The 15,362-nt window shown below is 35.4% G+C and overlaps 1 protein-coding gene across 8 annotated transcripts in view; it reads right to left on the bottom strand.

The window, feature by feature from the left end:
- LOC140666374 (zwei Ig domain protein zig-8-like) overlaps window positions 1-15,362 on the bottom strand; it is a 51,779-nt gene that overhangs the window by 19,987 nt on the left and 16,430 nt on the right. For all 8 annotated transcript variants that reach the window (XM_072893547.1, XM_072893539.1, XM_072893520.1 and 5 more), the window contains 2 exons: window positions 6,102-6,268; window positions 2,767-2,980 (listed from right to left, as the gene is read on the bottom strand). In XM_072893547.1, coding sequence (XP_072749648.1) covers window positions 2,767-2,980; window positions 6,102-6,268 — 381 coding nt within the window. The remainder of the gene's footprint in view (window positions 1-2,766; window positions 2,981-6,101; window positions 6,269-15,362) is intronic.

A 15,362-nucleotide genomic window follows, 5' to 3' on the forward strand; every position in this document is an offset into this window, starting at 1 on the left:
AACGGACAAATAAAATAAATATGCGCATGATTTTATTGTTTGGCGAAAATAAAACTTAGACCGTGCAATATTGATGTAAGCACAACTGGAATTTTCTTGAATTTTCCGACAAGCATTCGCAAACTTCGACACGGTCTTTACCCACCGTTGCCTCTCACGGTAAACGTCGAACCGTTTAAAAATCGAGCTTTCAAGTCAAACGACGTACTTCTTGACGACATCAATCGCGACAGAGAAGCATCGTGGTACGGAGGCGAAAAAGAAAGGAAAGGTGAAGCAGTTAAAAAATGCTCGCGTAAAGGAAGCGAGATCAGTCCCTTTTCAAGCAGTCGGTGCGAGTCGCAATGAAACGGCGAACGAGCGCAATGTTGAAGAAGAATTGTTCGCTCCCGGAAAGGCTCAATTTGTCCCCACAATTTCACGGACATCGCGTGCCAAGAATGCCGCTGAAAGGTCGACTATTGTTTTTCGATCCGCTCCGCGTCGTCTGGTTCGCTTGGCGTCTTTATTAAATGGACGAAGATAGAGTGAAAGCGCTATCGCGTCACTTCGATCAATTGCTCAAACGCAATTTATCTCTCTTTTTAGATCATATTATATTGTCATTATATTACACATGTATCCTATATTTATTATATCTATGCATGCGCAAACTAATGTGAATAATTAGACAGTCATTTACTTCTGGCTATCCTGCGATCTATAGATGTTATTTTCTCAAGATTTTAATGGAGATAATGAGAGAATTGATCTGCGGATAATTGCGAAAATTTGAAAATCTTTTTTTGGAGAAATGTCAGAGAGCTTTTAATTTTCTCGGATTTTAAAATAATATAGCTAAAAAAAGAGTGGAAATTATATATGTTTTTATTGAATTCACTTTTTGAATTTATTCTACAAGGTATACAATTAACATCATTGCTGTTAAATCACAAAATACTGCTGAAAAAGTTAGGAAAAATTAGAAATCTTTTTCTAAGAAAGTTGGAAAATACAGAGAATTTAAGGAAACAAAAAAATGACAAGCTTGAAGTGACAGAGGAGAAGAGAAGAAGCTAGAAACATTGTGATGGATGGTAGGTAGACAAGAAGAAAGTACATTGGCAAAGTAGCTATCGATTCTTCTTTCTGAGCCCACTCTCTTTTCTTGGGGAAAAGACTTCATTAGCCTGGCGATAATTGGACACTTTCGTGACTCGTGTTCGCGAAACGCTCGTCTCTGACAACGTTTTCTCTCGAAGACCAATCGTGATAGAAAACTTAAGAATTGTCGAACTAAAGAAAGAATATCTTGATCAAGAATTTCGACAGATTTGTTTCATACCTATCGAAGAAAATTTAAATGCTATGGAAAAAATGTTCATTATTTGCTTTATCCATCATTCTTAAAATGCGAAAATATGATTATTTCTTTATTAAATTGAATAGCTTTGTAAATAAAAATGTTTACTCTTTTATGAAAAAGACAGTCTTTTAAAATCGCGGAACATAAATTCTTCGTAGCATTCTAAAATGTTTCAAAGTAAAAATTTTCCGGTTTTATTCAAGAAATTATTTTGCATAATTACATTTTTAATCTACGTATAATATTTTAATAAAAGAAATCTCTTTGGAGAAAGAGAGAATGTAAATTCCATTCTTCCAGAAAATTAATACCTAACGCACGTATGAATAAAATAATTTTTATCTGTGTTTTTTTCAAGGTCTATATATGCCAAAATATTACATTTATCTCTCTGCGAATCGTGAAACTTTTACCTTTCTCGCATGTTACGCACGCATGAGATCTCATAGATCGTGGACAATGTCCACGTTCAACTGCTACACGCGTCGCTAGTAATATTTCCTGGAGCAACTTTTCCACATTGATTTATAATTCTTTCGATCGTCTGGTGGTTCCCACGAGGCCTACTAACTTGTAACTTCCGCCGCGTGCCATGGCCTTTTACTCTTTTCAACACTTAAAATGGCTAGCAAAGTTTGAATCAAAAGTTACGAGATTCTGCGTTTTTTTTCTTCCGACCACTTTCGCCGCTTGAATTATTCAGACTGGGTCTCGATGAAAAAAGACTCACAACGATCGTTGTAACGTATTCGATTAATAATGATAAATCTAAAGATGCGCGTAAAACCAAACACGAATTTCTAAAGAAGAGATAAAATGAAATTAAATATAACATAGCTATTCAGAGATTTAATACACTTTTATCAATACCCTTATCAAAAATAACCTTATCAATAATTATCATACGCGTTCAATCTTTGCTAAGTAATTTAATTTCTTCGGTGCTTTTTTAGATTTTTCGATCTATAATAGGGACGTTTATAATCAGATAATTAAATTATTTGAACCATTTTAAAGATATTTCTATCAATTCAGAGATGATGCGAGAATGTCATATCACTTATAAATTATTAAAGAAAATTAAATCGTATTTTCTTTGCAAGTGTAGAAAATATCTTAGGAAAATGTCTAAGTTAATAAATGTCCTTTTTATATCAATGTTTTTTATATCGATGATTCTTTTTATTCGCGCAAATGTCTGATAATATGGTCAATATTTAATTAATGTTTATTACTTCAGCACTTTACACAAGCAATTTTACACAAGGAAACATTATTTAAAATTTATTTTGACCATAAATGAGTCGTTATATTCATCAGAACGGGTAACCGCTGAATTATGAGTCAAATTTTCATACATCTTTATTATCTTAGAAATAATCGCTCGTTCTGGCATTTTCTATAAAGTAGTCATGACTTACCGACTATAATGAGGTGAACAGGATGACCGATGGGTGGAGTGGTGGATATTTGGCACTCGTAGATACCAGAATCCTTTCGCTGTGGATATCGAATTATGAGGATCCACTCATCTGTATGAAGTTTACTTTGCATCGCCTCGAAACGCTGATCACTTGTATAAGTGTAAGTACCAACTGTCAGCAAATGGATGTCACGATGCCTTATCCACGAAATCTAAAACAAATAATAAAAAACCGTCGATTTTTATATATAATATATATAATTAATATCTGTAAAAAAAAATTTATCTTCAAAATATTATTTTAGATTCTTTTGTTACAAGTAAGGAAGCAACGGTAATACCTACAAATGTGTTTCCAATATTATTATCGATCCAAACGACACAGTATTTAACAACAGATTAGCAAAAATCTGCCGAGATTTCTATAATCTGAATGCAGAAATCTTGAATTATCGCGAACCGCTAACTATCATCGCTCCTCGCGCCCTGTTGCTGCTCGTAAGATGGGACGATAAAACTTTATACTCTCCCTTTTCTAGTCCCGAGAAATTTACGAGTGCAGTAGATTCGCCGCAGCTGGAATACTTCATGTCTTTGTTTAATGCTATATAACCCCGTGATGTATGACTACAATCTCGGCGCATAACGACGACTCCCGTACTTTGCAATTATTTATAAGCGTATAGGTGCAGCAAATTTGACTATTTAGCTGTTACTAGAAGATATGAAATACGTTCCATGTTTAAACATATAAAAAAATGTGAAATATATTATTTATATAATTTAAAAGTTGTTAAATTATATTAAATTATACTATTATCAATCGTGTCAAAATATATCTGACAGTGTCGATCTCTACGAGATTAAGTCGTGATTCCATAACGATAATACGGACGAACTTTGTAAAGGAGGGTGCAAAGTGACATTTGCCAAGTTCGAATGATGCTGGAAAGTTCTCGAAGCCGTTAATTAGAACAGAATCCAAACCATGATTCGGAGCTGTCATAACATCCCTATAATCAGTGCAATTCCCTCACGTGTCGGAAATTGCGGCGTAACGACGAATCTGGCACTTTAATAACTTCAGTGATTTTTCTTATTATCATTTAACATATTATACAAGTCTTCAAACTTGCACTGTAATTCAGGCACAGTTTGAATACAAATGATATCTATGCGATTTAATGAAAACTATAGTAATATTCATTAAACCGTACCTGATGTAATATCTCCCAATGGCTAAACCGGAAACAATATAATCGTCGACTGATTTTCGCATCGCGAGAGATATCCAGCATTTATTTATGCAAAACTAACCACGGAAGCAGATAATTTCAGTTCTAGTTAATTAACCTTATCTCTGTAAATTCATATTATTGTATACTAATTTCTGATTCATTTAATATTTAGTAATCTACCTTTGTCTAAATATCTGCATTCAAAATGTTCAAAATGTTTCAGAGAGTCATTCGCGTTAATTAATGTTAGCCATGTGATGTAAGTGAATCTCTCTATTCTAAATATATGGAGACAGAAAGACTCAGTTAAAGCTTTATTAATTTAATTAATACTTATGAAAACGGTGCATAATGATACTTCCCACGCTGCATTGTAATATGTCGTCGTACAATAAATCATCGCACAGTGTTAATCGAATCTAGGTCGAAACTCACGATGTATATTTACGCTTGAATATAATCGGAAATATAAACTGCGAAAGCTTCCCAGTTTAATACGATTATCACTCGAATGTTCTGATGTCGTAGTTAATATGCTTTTCGCAAAAAAAAAAAAAAAAAAAAAAAAAAGCAATTGTCTATCCGATTGCCAATATTTCGAGGAAACTTTTTCGCGTAATAAAATGTACAATACACGCTTTTACACGCGCACATGGATGAGAAAGAAAAGAACCCGCCGGCTCTGGTGAAAATATGCAAGTAGATAAAATCCACGAACGCATCGTAGCTGCCATAACAGCGATCGCTGCTCTTTCTTTTACGAATGTTTTTACATATGCGCGGGACCTACTTTCAAAGTTAATATCATCTCTAAAGTGGCGCTGATTTTTGCCACTTCTCTTTTCGTGGCAAGCCGTCGCGGTGCTACTTTTTCACGTAACTTCATCGTTTTCAACTTCTTGATATTCCAGCATTTCCACACGAGTTAGGAGTTTCATGTAATTTCGTCCAACTGAGCAACCGCAATTTCATCGACATTCCCTCGTGACATTAATTCATGGGCGCTTACACGTATACGTGCATATGTATATATTTCAGCGTAATATTAATATCATATCGTTAATATCATGTATTTTAGTGGAACGTGTTATTGAAACTCGTATTACACTTTTCTAATATATCAACTTGCACGCTCGCATATTTACAGATAAAAGCACAATATCAACGAAACATATTAGACGGTACACGCGTAGTTGCGACTGAATAAATGTAAAGATCGAGCTTTGCATACAGATGAGTCTCGGGATTAAAACTGTAACCCCTTTCCCCCAATCGAGCCGTCTTTGAAGACGTAGTCTGACGAAAATCGTCCTTTTCTACTTAACCGCTACGATAATCCTCGAGCAGTGCCACGAACCGTTGATATTCGAGGTCGAAGACTTCCGAAGATCCTAGAGTGGAAGATAAATTCTCCGAGGACCGCGTCCGTCCTCAAGTTAATTGAACCAACCTACTAGAAGCACTGATTTAACCGTGAAAGTAAAAAAATTTGTTCTACGGCGCGGGTGACGAGGTCGGCTTACCTTAATCAACGGCGAAAGTTCAAGACAAACTTTGAAATCCTGATGTTTGCAGTATTACGGAAATCGCAGTGATAATTACATAACTCGAATAATAGCGCGGATGTTTCGTTCCTAGTTAATTCGTGGGAAATTCCGTTGTTTCTTCGTTCTCTTTTTCGCACGAAAATTGCGATGTAAATATCATCATTCGTAACATTCGTTGCATCTTCATCCTGTAATCTACCGGTTAATTCCGTAAACGGGAGATACAATTCGCTTGGCATTTCGATAATGTTGTCGATGCTGCCCGCCTCCGCGTTCCCGAATCTCTTGCATTAATTCGGGCAAGCCTATCTCGCGTTGCTCGCGGCGTGTCAGTGGTTGTGTTCACCTGCCGATATCCCGTGTCGAAATCTGAGTTGCTACTTGCAAGGCTTGAGATTTGCTCTCTGAGAGATACGTAATTTTGTGGTAAGTGGACCGATATTTCCAAAACGCTGTGACATGATATACAATTTCTCGTATTATCGATTCTGTGTGTAATTATATTATTTTCTAATATTTATAAAAAAGAAATTTTATTTTAAACTCACCGTTCTATTTCCCAGATTCTTTACTCTGCACCCCAGTTGAACAGTATCTCCGGCCAAGCCAGTGATGTTGGAGATCATTGTGGTGTCGAAGTATGGACCAATTTCCGGTGTTAAATGTTCTTGAAAGGTATCCACCATAGAGACGCGCGATTCGTACGCGATACTTTCTGAAAAAACCATTTCGATTTTCTTACAATAGCGACATTCTCATAAAATAATTCTCGCGTATACAAAAATATATTTCAAATCAAATAAATTATTAAAAATACTGCATTATAATTTTTTTACTCTTGATCTATCTTATCTATCATTTCTTGAGAAATATTTTCTTAGACTAAAAGAAAAAAAATTAGATTCTAGTAGAAAAAAGTGCGTATTTATATCTGATATATTTATATTTGATATATTTGTATTTACATTAGAAATTTATTTAAATAAAGAAAAACACACTGCAGTCAGAGCAATGCGATCCTCGTGCAGGCAACAAAGTTTGAAAAGTATACCGTCGAATAACTCGTACATATCCCGCCCCATACTGCGGCAAATGCAATCTCGCGTCTGATACGTATCTCGCGTTCGCGGATCGTGAGAGTGTACCGAGCACACAATCGCGGGAACGCATACGTGCGTAGACGAGCGAAGTCATGTCTATTTGCATGGAAGATGTTAGTGGCTTACGTACCGCGTCTGCTGATTACTATTCAAATCACGATGTTCCTGGGTGGAGACAGTTCGATGGCATCGCGAGCTGCCGATTGAGAGAACGCGCTTTAAAGTGAATTTTAGCTGACTTCTGCGAATCGATAAGCGTCGCATTGACTTGTCCTTTTGGATGTTCCAGTTTCAAATTCACTCTAAAAAATTCGCGCTTCGACGATTCGCGAGATAACAAAATTTGCAATTCAACATCGCTTATAATATAAACTTTTATTAACTACATTTTTCTTGAGTGAATTTAGAAGTACGATTATATCGTATAAAAAAATAACAGAATTTTATATTTAAGATTTGTTAAACAAACCTATCGTGTTAAATTAATATTTGATTTTTGCTTTCTAGATATTAGGTTTAAATTATATTAAATAATATATGTTTGTATGCAAACAATTATAAGCGAGACATCAAATTAGGTGATACCAGTGAACGTAATTTTCAACGAATTTATTCGAAGAAAGCAGGGGTTAAGAGGGTTTATTTCCAATCCACTTTTCGTCGCCTTGCTATCCTATTACCGCGAAGGGCTTTAAATATGTCGTAGAAAGGGGCGTTTCACATTCGCGTTGTTCACGGTGGAACGATCTTTTTCACTCGACACAGCAACAGTTTAATCGGCTCGGTGTCTCGTACCTTAATGCAATATACGTTTGCGCGTGGCTGTTAAAACGTTAATAAACGATACGGTCGGTTGAAAGCACTTTCTTCTGTCGGAACGAGCACCGCGTCCAACTTTGATAAAGTGATAACGATTCTACGCGCTGTATCTTTTAGGCCGTAGAAAGAGAGACAGAGATAGAAAAAGGGTGGGAGAGAGAGAAAGAGAGTGGCAGAAATGAATTTTGCAAGATGAAAGGCCCAACTGAACAGGGGAGGCCGAACTGAACGGAGCATCCTCCGTCTAAGCTATTTACTGTAATAAGCTTGGCGAGCCCTCAAGAGAAGATCCTACGAAACTCGCAAATTAACCCCTTCCATTTCTATGTTACTTGGCAAAGCTGGGATTTAGCAAACAGCTGAATTTTACTCGTATTCCTCTTGCCATTTTGGGATACTATAAAAGTATTTTCATTTGTATATATCTTTCCAAAACTAAGGAGCATTTCGATACCCTTGTTTCCAGCGAACATAATTTTTTAATAATTTTCTATTGTTGTGTAAGAGAAAGAGAAAGAAAGAGAGAGAAAGAGAAAGATAAAATATTAAATTATATACTAACATAAAAATATTAATGCAAAATTTTAATAGTGTTATACATATAATACATAGTTATATGATGATTGCTTTCCTCTCTGTTTCTGTTTATGATCTTAGCATATAATAAATAACAATACATGTAATATATTTAAAATTAACAAAAAATTTACATTCCAAGCAAGAGTATGTTGATAATTATTTGGATAACTACATTCTTGCAAATTGATTTACGTTTTGCACACTTCCACGAAACGTAACGCTACGTGTTACCAAATTCTTCCGTATCACTGCAACATAAAAAACATTTTCATCTTTCAATTTATCGAAGAGAAAAACGAAAGAGCACCGAAATGTCAAATGAAAACGTCGGCCCGAGAGTATATCGCACTGAAGAGTTTGCAAGCGCCATTTGTCTTGGACCGTTATATACATATATATTCTCAAAAAGTACCGATAGGCAAACTGCGCGACGAAAATCGCGGAGAGCACTTTCCAGCCGGAAAAATCGAGCGTAATCGGCGGAATAATATTCGCGCCGAGGCGAGGTTCAAACAACCGGAACTCTTGGTTGGAACGGGGCAAATAAAGGGGAAAAATGGTCGAGTGGAAAATAAAGTGGGTGAACCCGCGTGCTTTAAGAGAAAAAGACAAAGGAAGAGAGAGAGAGAGAGAAAGAAACCGCCGTTGCGAAAGACATATGTCGTGAAAATTCCTGCGAGCCGGTATGCTGTTAGAAATTCCGGAAATGCATGTATCGGTGCCAGACTGCCGGTTCCGACGTTGACGATCGGAATCGACGGATGCGCGCGACGCTCGTTTCTCCCGGATTTTCGATGCATGCGGAATGCACCGGAGGCGAAACATTATTTACATCTTATGCGTTGGCAACTCCGCGAATTGGAAACCCTCGATGCGCTTGGCTGTAACGTTTCGTGAGAAATGCTTGCCGCTAGAAAGAGAGGTCTACGATTCGCTGCCAACAGTGGAAAACGTTCTCTAAGATGAGATGGCTCTTGTCGTGAAACGTATTTGACGCGACTTTATTATTCGAGCGAGAAAAGTCATATCCGCTTGAAACTATTAAAGCTGCGAAACTTTTTATTTAATTGTATATATCAAATATAATTTTTAATTATATATAACACTAATGTAAAACGCATATTATTATTATTATTAATTATGCATTGTTATTAAGCAGCCACCAAATCGACACAAAAGGACCACTCTTATTATAAAATTTTCATATTACCAAGTATAGTTAATAAAATTTTGCTTTAAGAAGCTACTTCCCTTTCCTGTGTATTATCTGATATTTGAAGTAATATATTTCGTAAAAGAGAAAATATCTTCTATAGTAATATTCTCATAATAGTTAATAGCTGTGCTAAAATAATAATCATTTATAAAACATTCCTGATACGTTTGATTGAAAAGGCAATAAGTTAAAAAATTAAAATATATACAGTCGGATCTCTTATCCTACGACCCTCTTATGCTACGAAACCTCTTATCTTACGACAAAAAATCCTCTCATACTACGACCGCAAAAGGGGAATTATACCCCCACTCTCAAATTTTTGTCGTAGGATCAGAGGTTTAAGGGGAATATTCAAGACCGAAAATGTCGTAGGATAAGAGGTCCGACTGTAGTACAAAAAAACAAAAAAAAAATTTTTGTTTCAAATTTGATATTTATAACAAGTACAATTTACTTTGCATATATAATTTGTTCAATATATTATAGACAATTTATGTACAAAATTATAATACAATAATAAAGTATTTATTAATACACTATTAATTTAATCTAGTAACATTTTCAAACCTTGATGAACAACGTTACTGTTATAGTAGTAATTTAATAAAATTAGGTTAATAAATACATCCGTTTTGTATATATATAGATATATATATATATATATAATATAAATAATATGTATATAAAATAATATAAAATTGTATATTAAACTTTAAAATTTTTAGTAAAGGAAGTGTAAAATCTTAATGTAAAAGAATATTTTAATTCGCCATTTGAATTCACGACGAATCATTTTCCATATTAAATATTACAGGAAAGATTTAGCCAAAAGTATTTTGTCCGATGTCACGCTCCATTCTTGAAAAAGAGACTACTCTCGGAAAAAGTCGTAAGATGACTAGAAAGATCTCGTGGGAATAATATCCACCCCTCGTTGTTCAAACAACTGGGACGAGAGGTTGGGGTAGAGTAAAGGTGGTTGGAAAAACGAGCAAGAAGTGAAAGGCAAAATGGAGAAGTCAGAGACGTGCAGCTTGAGTACAATAGAGCGTCATCTAAGAAGATGTTAGCAAAACATACATCGAATACATCGAATGTTCTGCGACAAAGTATGACATTCCGAGAGAAAGGATGATGTTCTTTTAAGATGTTTACCAAAAGATTACAAAGTTTATAACAACTATGACAATGATATAAAAATGTTTTACAGATCAACACGAGTCCTATGAATGAGATTAATAAAATCATATGCTACATAGATAAGATAATATATTAAAGAGAAATAATTGAATCTTTGAAATTTTTTAAAAAGACTGTTTAAAGAATAATATTATTTAATAATACTATTTCAAAAATAATATAATAAAGAGATTTCATTATCAACAACATACATGGATTCGCGAAATATATTTTAGAAGCGTTATGGCGTCCAGTATTACTTCAACATTGTTTGAAACTTAAACAGATTGCACACAGTCGACTAGCGAAGATCTGTAAACTACTTGGCGGGTTATATCATGAAAGATTATCGAGGAAGAAGAAACTGTCGTTGAAAGAAGTCGTTGAACGACTTGGCGGGCCGCTCGGGAATTACGTTTTCTCTTTTCTCGTGAACCGACAGGCGATGGGAAAAGCGCGGCTAGACGGAAAAGTCGTGGAGAGAGGTCTCGAAGTACGAAGAAATATCCGCAATGTATGTACGTACATACATTCGAAAACCTCGAAAGTACAGCAGAAATTCTGTGAAAACAGACGTCGACGATCGAGGTTGATGGATGCATCCGTCTCTATTCCGGTTTGTGCATTTTAGGGCTCGCCGCGAGAAACCGGGCGAAGAATGCATCGCGGACGAATGCCACTTGCGGCTCTCGCGTGATTCCGTCACGTGGTAACATTGTGTATCAGTTTTTGCCTATAAAATATGCTCGAGTTATTTGTGTATATGTGTGAAGCAAATATAATAGAATTTTCCATTTTTGGAGAAAAAAATGAGAGAGATTTTGCGTTTTGTCGGAGATTTCGCAGTTTTTTCATCCACAAGTAGTGAAAAGAATATATTTTCGAAAAGAATTGTTTGACGAAGAATGACAATATGCCATATTTTATTAGAGATGTTACAATTATGTTTCTATCTTTGAGAGAGAGAACATGTATCATTATATTATTTTATGCATATTTAGTATTCAAAATTGTAATAGTTTTGACATAGTTAAGTATTCTTTTTGAAACAGTTTTGAATAATGTACAGGAATATTTTCAGGAGACGGATGAGAATCGTGATATTAGTGCAGCGCAAACGGTCTAATGTCAATTAATGTGCGAAATTGCACAGTATGCTATGGAATTTCATTAAACTTCCAGCAAGCTAAAGCTATGTGTAATATTGGCACGACAAGCATATCAGGGAAATTATTTAGATCTTTTTTAATTTACTAAGGCGAACTAATGCATTACTTTAAATAGAAATTACTAGCAAGATTATTTCTTCTTATTCTCTGAAATATTTTTTTAAATTAAAAAAAACATCTTTTATTTATAAAAAGCGATATAAAATGTACGCGCAAAAATTCCTTAACCACTATTTTTTTCAATGTCGTTTTTTATTGACACATTTTTTCGGATATTTTTTTTCAAGAAAATGCGACAAAAAAGTTTATAAGAGAAAGTAGCGAAACTATTCTAACCATTCCCCCATGGTTTCTCAAAATAAAGTTCCTCTGTAGAAAGCAACCTCGAGAATCGATACGTTCTTTTCAGCGTAAAGCGCCAGTAGCGATCCAATTTCACCCTCGTGCCGCCTTCTCAAATTCGAGCCTCGCGGATATTACCGTAATCCTTGCATCAAGATACCGTCCGTGCTGTTTGGTCGCAGGGTCGTATTACACCACGTCTGGGCGTTTATATTCGTATGTCCCTTGCATGTCTACGAGCGTCTACGAATAAACGTGCAACGCGAAAGTGGGGTCGACCGTCGTCGTCGCTCCTTCTTGTCGTTGTCATCGTCGTCGTTTTCCTTCTTGTCGCTGTCATTGTCGCCGTCGCTCGCGTTGTCGTCCTCGTTCGCTTGCAACAACGTCCGAAGCGACAACATCGTCCGCAGCTTCACGTTATTTCCTGCAGTCTGCAGCGTACTAACAGTAAAATGCAAATAAAATGCAAGTATAAATGCGCCAGAATAGCTCGTAGCGCGTTGACTGTTTACGAAACCACACATTTACGTTCTGTTTTCTCTAGCTGGAAATAACACCGGCAGCAGGCTGATGTGGTTTGCGCTTTACACGGCGCGAACTTTTCTACGTAACTCGGCAAATTTTATCCGACTGTTAAGAACATTCGAAATCGCGAGAGAGATTCGAGCGATGCTAAGCGAAATTTCAAGCAGCAGTTCTGCTGCTTTTGCGGCTTTTCGAACGCGGTCGGTCGAGAAGCTCCATAAAGTAAACCACGATCTCCGACTATTAGGCACAACTACGATTATACATTAATATTACGTACTTCGACTCCTAGTTCTTCTCTCGAACACGTCGTGAAACTTTGATGATGAAACTTTGTCCGCGCGATCATCCATAATTTGGAGATATAGCGCAATACGCACTTTATCGCGCGAAAAATAACAGCGGCATTATCACACGGCGGCATGACAATTACGACTCTTTCTCTTAATCTCTTAGAATACCAACGAGATATTACTGTCAGCGATATCACCCTCTGCGCGTTTTTGCCAAGAGAGAAAGAAACAATGTGCCGCGAAACAGTTAAAAAGCAATGACCTGATGGTGCATACGGATGAGCAGGACGCGATGCACTATTCTATCTCTTTCTCTCTCTCTCTCTCTCTCTCTCTCTCTCTCTCTCGACTTTTTTGTTTTTTATTTAAGCTAAACGCAGCGCAGCCGTTTGGGTTTAACCCAGTTTTATGAGAGAAAGGGTAGAGCCAAAATCACACTCGGGAATATATACTCAGAGAAGTAGAATATAGTTATGACAAAAAAAAAACCGAAAAAAATGGAGCGGAATGGTTATAAAATAATTTCACTTCTCTTATGCATGCGTAATTTCATTTTAACTTTTGCAATAATAGAGTATAAAAATGTCTCAGATATATGTGATTCTTTGATAAATTTAAAGGTATTTTTTTCGGGCCAACAATGTATAAATGATCACTATTTTTTATAATTTTCCATTTTTTATCATTAAGTACAATATAACAATCAGTCATTAAATCAGTTTTTAACAAAAATTAAAATCGAGATAAAGTTTTAAAATTAATTATGAAATAAATTTATTTTATATTACTTTTATTATATTCAAATTATTTATATTATTAGGTCTTTCAATCCATGACAATAATAAATTATGTCTGAAACTAAAACGCGACGCACTTAATCTGAAATGTTATACTACATGTGTTAGTAAAAGTTTATTTCGAATGGGGAATGAAAAACTTTATAAAATGGCAAAAGAAAATTTGACACACTGACAGTTAACTGTAAATAACTTTATAACTTTATAACTATGTAACATATGTAGATAATATACAAGAAGGAAATTGTGCAACGAAAACATTGCAAAGTTATTCCGCGCATTTTTTTTAAACTTACGACAAATATAAAAAAACAGCTTAATATCTTGCAGGCCGCAATGCAGCTAGACAGACGGTCTCGAAAGAGTTAACTCGCGGTTTTAAAAGTTTTGCTCACGTCGTGGTCGAACGTGTAACGCGGTCGATGGGGTACGGAGTACTGGAGGTCCGTACTACGGACGGAAAGAAAAAGAAGACTACGCTATCGATGGAAAAGCGATGAAGTACGCGAAGACATAAGGAAGAAAATATAAGATATCGGGCGTGTGGAAAATTGTCGGACGTTCTTGCGCACTGATCGATATTGCTTCACGTTTTACTCCTTTTGTACATAGTATTTATCGGTGCCATTAACGTGTCATACATTTCACTTGTGATGTATATTGCTATGTTAATTATATAATATGTATTACAAATTAATAATTATAATAATTTAAATTTGTATTATCTCGTATTAGCTTAAAACAAATGTATAATAATAGAGATATGTTTTTATCGAATTAGCTTTTATCATTGCTTTGAATATTTATTAGCGATTAGACTTATTTATTAATATTATTATTATTATTATTCTATTATTTCATAATGCAATCAATTATCTGTTATCTGAGAAATTTTTCTCCCTATTATGTAATCACATTACACAATCTGCACGAGAGGCTTTAAGATGTTTAGAAACTAAATAAAAAGTACAATATCAACAATAAATGTTAATAAATTTTAACAATTGTTGTTTGTACTAATTACATCGTATAATATATCGTGTTAAGTTTCCGTGCATTATTACAATTTACGTGGTTGTATTGGCATTACGCCATTTTTACGGGACAAAAAGACACGTGATGGATGAAGTAAGCGCGAGCGCCCTTACGCTACAAAATTTATTTTACCTCCGCGGCCGCAGCTCGACTCGAGGCAAGGATAAGCCACAATGGTGTAAAACATTATTCTACATTACACTTCACAAAGGTGGAGAGCACTTGGTAAATTATTCCAGCTTCCGAGCTTCTTCTTGCTTCTGGGTCGGAGGTAGTAGCGACGGTGAGGACGAAGAGGCGTCAGCACGCGTGGAATTGTAGTCGGCGGGATTGCCGCACGAGTGCATTATCCGCCTGAATTATCGCGTGTTTAATTACTAGAGTTTTGGATAAAACAAGATTTTAGGCGATCTCGCGTAGCGCAGACAGCTTTTAATGTTTCCAACCTAACAGTCTGTCACGCGTTAACTTTTACTACTAGATACTGTCAATATATAAATTTCTAAACGTTGAATTTAGTTATCTTGTATTTTTAATAAAATTACTTTTATATTCTTCTTTAATTTTATTTTTGTAATATATGCATTATTAGAATTTTTATGAATTATCAGAATTTTTCAGATTATTTTTTAAATCTTGAATAAAAATAGACGATTCCTTATTGCGACAAAAAATATCTTTCAACGACGAATGTTTCGATAAGAGAAAAAGAGACATCTGTCATCCTAACATACTGTCTATTTTTATTTTGC

Source organism: Anoplolepis gracilipes, chromosome 1 (assembly GCF_047496725.1).
Source record: "Anoplolepis gracilipes chromosome 1, ASM4749672v1, whole genome shotgun sequence".
Lineage (NCBI taxonomy): Eukaryota > Metazoa > Arthropoda > Insecta > Hymenoptera > Formicidae > Anoplolepis > Anoplolepis gracilipes.